Raw genomic sequence first — 6,979 nt, 5'->3', positions numbered from 1 at the left:
GTATAGATTGGACATCCGCAAAAACTACTTCACAGTTAGGGCGGCTAGGAGCTGGAACCAACTTCCAAGGGAAGTGGTGCTGGCCCCTACCCTGGGGGTCTTTAAGAAGAGGCTGGATGCCTACCTGGCTGGACTCATTTGAGTCCCGTTTCTTGTTTTTGGGGTTTTTGTTGTTCTCCCGCCCTGGCGGGGGGTCGGGCTAGAAGATCTACTAGGTCCCTTCCGACCCTTAATCTATGAAACTATGAAACTATGAAATACACCAGCTTCAGTTTTAAAGGCAAAGGCCATACTGTGGCCTATTTACATCTGAAAGAAGGAAACTTTGAGGGGTTCCTCAGTAATGAGAGAGAAAATGTTGAGGAAAGAACAGGAATTAAATAAAAAATGAGCAAAAAAAAGGTGATGCAGAGCTCTGCTGTGCATCCAACAAAATACACTCTAACTCAGCCTGCATTGCCCTACAGAAGAAATGTCCTGAAAAATAGCTAACTTCCAAATTCCTGATGTGAATCTGGAATTATATGCTTCCCCTTTCAGCCTCGGCTAGTTATCTTTGCTAGGCCCCCATGCAGGAATGAAAATGATGATTAAATTGGAATTGTAGAAAAAGGGGTGACAGCTGGATTGTCTTTAATAGCACTTGTTTTCAAGTGCTTGAGGAAAGCAAAGGATCATCAGTTCATGGATGTGAAAGATGTTTGTACTCAGTTCTTTGGCAGCACTCAACTCAGCTTTGTTTTAAGTAAATCAAGGTCTTGGGGAGTTTTGGTTGCCGACACTGTGGTATGAACCATTAATGTATTTCTTGTTGCAGTTCCTCCAAGTGTAGTTGGTACTAATCCTGAGAATTTGACTGTGGTGGTGAATAATTTCATCTCTCTGACCTGTGAAGTCACTGGCTTTCCACCCCCTGATCTCAGCTGGCTCAAGAATGGAAAACCCATCAGTTTGAACACAAATGCTCTCATTGTGCCTGGTGAGGAATCTCTGCTGTTTCTGTGACCTCTGGAGACTCTTCCTGGCCCTTTCTCTGGATATGTGAAACAGCAAAATGTGTGGCCAAATTTACCATGTGGTATAGTTTCATTCAGTGGAACTATACCAGTTATATGCTTGGTATAACAGGCTATTTTGTTTTAAAATATTTCACAATCTTGCTTACTTTCCAGTAAAATCATTTTAGAGAAACAGAATCAAGCTGGAAAATATGAAACAATGTTTGTGTGGAGCAGACTATTGGACAATTCATAGCATGGCCTCTATGATGTCACTGCAAGTGCTTATCAGTTAAAACCCTAGTCACTTTGATTTACCTTTCAAAGAAATAATGGGGGATTAAGACAGTCACTTAGTCGAGGGCCCAATCCAAATCCAATTTTTTTCTAGATGCAAAAAATTAACAAACTTGCCATTGACTTCTCTGAGAATTGGCGCGGCCCATAAAAAATCTTTATTCCTGTGGAGGCCAGTGGATTCTCAGAGGCAAATCCAAGGGTTTGCTATGGGTACTTCTTTTTACAAGCAGGAGAGAAAGATTGGCTGAGTATGCATTTTGAAGGAGATGGGAAAGAATTGACTTGGCACTCACTATATAATAGCAAAGATCCAAGCCTGTGGCTTATGTAAGGCAGGCAGATAGATGGCAAGAAGGAAAATTCTGGCTAGCTCTACAGAGAGCTAGGTAACAAGGCCAAGACTGAGTTAGGAGGGAGGAAGCAGCAGTAGCTACAAAGGAAGAGAGGGAAGAGAGACAGAAAAGTAGTATTCATGGACTAAGTTCCAGACTGAACACTCCTCTGAATACAGTAGAGTTTCACTCACTCAAAGCAGTAAGAGTTTGATAGCAAGTAGTAAGCAAGGACAGTGCACTGTTCTTCAGAATTTTATGCTATTCTAGTCTTAACTTGTAGTCTGTAGGAAATGTAGCTTTTTAAATATCATTTGACATTAATACAGTAGCCACAGTATAAATATAGAAGCTATTTTAGTCTCCTCTCTCTGTTTGGTTCATTGTAGGTGGTCGGACTCTGCAGATTCCCCGGGCCAAACTATCAGATGGTGGTGAATACACTTGTATTGCCAGAAACCAAGCTGGGGAAAGCAAGAAGAGGAGTTTCCTTACTGTTTATGGTTTGTCTTCACCATTATTTTAAATAGTGCCTGTGGCTATAAAAATGGGAATGCTTGCTTAGTTTCTTATCATCATACCCTAAAACAAAGATGAAATAACTCTCTTCAATTTTTCTCTAGTCCCACCAAGTATTAAAGACCACACCAGGGCATCCCTTGCAGTGGTGAATGTGAGAGTAGGAGCCCTAGTGGCATTGGAGTGCGAGTCCAATGCTGTCCCACCACCGATCATTACTTGGTACAAGAATGGACGCATGATCACAGAGTCAGAAAATATGAAGATCTTAGCAGATGGACAAATGCTACAGATCAAGAGTGCTGAGGTATACTACAGTGGTGACAACGTATCATTATTGTTGAACAATGAGCACTGAATCAACAGGAATCTTTCCATTTACGAAAAGTGGGCTTTGAATCAAGTTCTATTTATAGAGCCTTTTAAAGTCTAAGTATAGCATAACCTTCACTACCACTATTTTGTAATGTTAAAAAGGTCTGCCATTAACATGAATAAATGAACCCTTTTTTTCCATTTTAGGTATCTGACACTGGCCAGTATGTTTGTAAAGCCATAAATATTGCAGGGCAAGATGATAAAAATTTTCATCTTAATGTTTATGGTGAGCATATACTGCATTATATATAGTAGACTTGAGTAAAAAGGTCATTTTAAAGAGTTTATTAATTAAAATATTACTGTATTCACAGTGCCACCAAGTATACAAGGTCCTGAACAAGAGTGGATCAATGAAACTATCAGTAACCCTGTCACCTTTGCATGTGATGCCACTGGGATTCCCCCACCAACATTGATATGGCTAAAGAATGGAAAGTCAATAGGTAACCTTTTCACTTCCTGGTCTTTTTTTGTTTCCCCCTGTCAGGATATGGAGGTATGTACACTTGGAACTGTCTCAAAGGGGGCCCATTTCAAAAAGGCACAGCTGTTATATTCTAAGTGTTATTTGTAGAACAGCCAGGAACCAATACAAATGTAGCAAAACCAATCCAACTTTAATCCTGAATGAAGCAGCCTTGAAGTTGAAATGGTTTTGCCACATTGGTATCATTCCTATTTTATCTACAAGTAACACTTGGAATTTAATTGCTGCTGCCCTTTTAAAAATACTCTCCTTTTGAAATGACTCCAAACATGTGTGTGTCCATTCATACGCAGAGTGTATCATTTTGGCTAATTTCAGATAATCAAAAAGCCCGAGGCTGAATTGATTCAGTCTTCGTAGGTTAATCTAAACTGCAGAGATTAAATTGAGAACCAACTGGACACACATTTACTTTTGATTCAGGAAATGCAGCCACATGCCTGCTGTGGCTCAGGACAGAAGCCATGGAGTACACAGCTCTCTGGCACATAGCCAGCATGGGCTGTGTCTTTGCTTCCTCTTCTTGCTGTCCCCAAGGTCTCTGGAATTTGTAGTCCAGACTCACAGCAGTGGGACTCTGCAGGGTTGCTCATCACTTCCTCTTCCTGCTTCAAGGCACAGGCAGGGGCTTCTTCCAGGTGCCTCTGGGATTTGTAGTCCATGGTTGCAGCCAGCAGTAATTTTGAGTGTGTGTGGGTGGGGATGTGTATCCCCTCCCTGGCCCCAGCCCCCAGCCACTGTGTGCCTGGAAGGGAGGGGGGGTAGTCCCTACCCCCAACCCTTCTCTGCTGGAGCAGACAGCACAGCCCAGCCCAGCCCAGGGCTGGAAAGCATGCTGGGATGCTATGGGGGCTGTGATTTAATTTGAACCAGGAAGGGGTCCGGGACAGAGTTTCATAAACTGGTTTGACCCAGATCAGTTAAGTCTGATACTACATTTAACCAGGTTTATCTTAAACCAGTTTCAACCATTTTGAAACTGGTTTATGTGCACTGAACTTCTGTTCTGTTACAGGTTTAAACCAGTTTCTGATTACTTGAACCTGCTTATATGTAACTTCTGTCCCTAGCCTTCAGGGCCCTGGTTAGTTTTGGGATTTAATGTTTCAAGATCTTTCCTTATTCTCCACTTTCCCCAATTCTCAGTTTAATTAACTCAACTAAAGTGGAATGACATCTTTTCTAATTTTGTCAATTTTGATTAAACTATTTTTACAAAATGAATTGGTGGTTGGATCATTCTTTCTTACTCTTGTTTTCAGAAAATTCTGACTCCCTTGAAGTCCATATTTTGTCTGGAGGAAGCAAGCTACAGATTGCCCGCTCTCAACAGTTGGATAGTGGAACCTACACTTGTGTTGCTTCAAATGTAGAAGGAAAAGCTCAGAAAAGTTACATCCTTTCTGTACAAGGTATCTTGTCTGTGTGTATAGAGCTGAATCAGTTACTGGTCACTAAACATGAGTTAGGTTTATGGCAGTGTATATGATCGAAGACAATGAAGACCATATGAGGGATAATTAGGACTATGATGTCTAGCAAAACGTAAGTTTAGCCAAATACATTACTATAGTAGTATTCAGAAATTTGTATGAAAAAATGTATATTCTCATTGTACCATGTTTTGAAAACAATAAGGAAATAGGTTTACTTGCTGTAATGCACAGTGGTTCCATATAGTGGTTGCTGATCACATCCTCCCATTACCTCTCTCGTAAAACACTGTTGCCACCTGAAGTTCATTTTTAATTGAATTTCATGAAGCCTGAAATAATTTCAGAAGGAATAGTATATCATGGCTCTTTTGCTACAATATGTGATGTCTGTCAAAATGAAGTTGCAAAAGGAAGCTGACACATTATTCATAAGGAAGTAATGGAATAATGATTGGGTATGAGTAATGTGTATCACCATGATGCCAGGGCATTACAGCGCTGATGAAAAAAAGCTGTTGAGCATGTATTCACCTTTTACTATGTGAACAGCCTTTTGCATTCCAATAGGAGAACACCCATGCTGTGTTTGCCTTTGTTTAAGTGCTTTGTTGTACTAGTGTAAATATTTAATCTTGTTTCATTTATAGAATCATAGAAAAATAGGGTTGGAAGGGACCTCAGGAAGTCATCTAGTTCAATTCCCTCCTCAAAGCAGGACCATCCCCAACTATATAATTCCAGCCACGACTTTGTCTAGCCAGGTCTTAAAAACCTCCAGGGATGAATATTCCACCACCTCTCTGCATAGCCTGTTCCAGTGCTTTACTACTCTTCTTGTGAGAAAGATCTTCCTAATATCTAACCTAAACTTCCTTTGGTATAACTTGAGACTATGGCTCTTTGTTCTGTCACCTGACAACACTGAGAACAGGCTAGCTCCATTCTCTTTGGGACCACTCCTCAGGTTAAATTCCTCCTCAGTCTTCTTTTCTCCAGACTAAATAAGCCCAGTTCCATCAGCCTGTCCTTGTAAGCCATAAGACCCAGCATCCCAACTATATTCATTGCCTTTCTCTGGACTCTTTCCAATTAGTCTGCATTAGACTCTTTCCCATTAGTCTACATAGTCTTTTCAATTAGTCTTGTATTCAGCTTACTGTCTGCTGTAGTCACCATGTCCTTTTCTGTAGAGCTGCTGCTTAGCCAGTCAGTCCTCAGCCTGTACCGGTGCATGGGATTGTCCCATCCTAAGTGCAAGACTTTGTATTTGTCCTTCTTGAACCTCATGAGATTTCTTTTGGTCCAATCCTCTAATTTGTCTAGGTCTTTCTGGATACTAGGTCTACCCTCCAGTTTATCTACTACTCCCGCAGCTTGGTATCATCTGCAGACTTGCTGAGGGTGCACTCCATCTCATCTTTTAGGTCACTGATGAAGATACTGAACAAACTTGGCCCCAGAACTGACTCCTGGGGCATTCCACTTGATACAGAGCATACTCTGACCTTTTGTATTATATTATAGCCCAGTGTTTTGTTTGCCACTGTATAGGACTGGTGGTTTGGGTGAGGCTGTCTGGGGAAGGAGGAGGCCTCATTGGGGGCCCACTGCAGGGTGGGGACCCTGGAACCAGAGAGGGCGCGGCATTTGGGGGTGCGCAGACCCCGGCACCAGAGAGGGGCAGAGTGAGACAGGGCTGTGGAGAGCCCAGGGAGGACAAGGGGGCCAAATTACAACAAGGCCTAGACTGGACAACGTCGGTACCATCTGTGAGGCTTGGGGCTTGGTAAAGGGGCAGTTGGAGCCTGTAACAGGGGGCCTTCTCGGGGTTGATTTAACTGTGTCCGCCTACCTGTTTCTGGGCTAACTGCTCACCTTCTCACCCGCCACTCCTTGTTGTTAATTAGTTAAATGATGTAATTAAGCGGGAGGCTGCCCATTTCCTGCCCCGATGCCAAGGGGTGTTATCTGCGGCTCCGTTCCTCCCCTACACTGCAGCCCAAGCCTCACTGATGGCATCTTGATGTTATCATTATTACCGGCCCCCACACTGGGCCCCAGAATCCTCCTAATTGAACCCCACCTGGATTCCTCTCCTCAGGTAGTCTCGTCCGCCTTCATACTGGGCAGCATAGCTCCCTGAACTGCTTCCCCTTCGGGTGTAGTCCCCCCAGGACCTTTGGCTCACTAGCCCTGGCCCATCTCCAGGCCAGTCAGAACCCCAGGCCCTCAGCTCTTGGGCATTCCTCGTGATGGGCCCCTGGCCCTTTGACCCTTCTGGTCCTGGCCCCAGCATTGACCAGTCAGGGGAAGTTCAGACAGGCCTGAGTCTGTGGCCTTTTTTCTGTCTCCAGAGGTCCACCCTCGAAACAAGGGGTAACCCACCTGGTCATAGGGGCTAGGGGTTAAGGCACCCCAACCTGCCTTTCACCAGGGTGGTAATTGGCCTGGCATTTCCTGGGGGCTCCCGTGCCACTGGGAGCCCCACCAGGTCACCCACTCCCGGCAGGGTGCAGTTTTAGGTCA

The 6,979-nt window shown here is 43.6% G+C and overlaps 1 protein-coding gene across 2 annotated transcripts in view; it reads left to right on the top strand.

The window, feature by feature from the left end:
* Nucleotides 1–6,979, top strand: part of HMCN1 (hemicentin 1) — a 451,483-nt gene that overhangs the window by 335,014 nt on the left and 109,490 nt on the right. For both annotated transcript variants that reach the window (XM_019501224.1, XM_019501215.1), the window contains exons 58-63: nt 818–979; nt 2,020–2,133; nt 2,254–2,456; nt 2,672–2,753; nt 2,842–2,973; nt 4,280–4,429. In XM_019501224.1, coding sequence (XP_019356769.1) covers nt 818–979; nt 2,020–2,133; nt 2,254–2,456; nt 2,672–2,753; nt 2,842–2,973; nt 4,280–4,429 — 843 coding nt within the window. The remainder of the gene's footprint in view (nt 1–817; nt 980–2,019; nt 2,134–2,253; nt 2,457–2,671; nt 2,754–2,841; nt 2,974–4,279; nt 4,430–6,979) is intronic.

This window comes from Gavialis gangeticus, unplaced genomic scaffold, assembly GCF_001723915.1.
Source record: "Gavialis gangeticus isolate Ggan-Ray unplaced genomic scaffold, GavGan_comp1, whole genome shotgun sequence".
NCBI lineage: Eukaryota > Metazoa > Chordata > Crocodylia > Gavialidae > Gavialis > Gavialis gangeticus.
The sequence above is the reverse complement of the archived record's forward strand: the minus strand, read 5'-3'. Positions and strand labels throughout refer to the sequence as shown.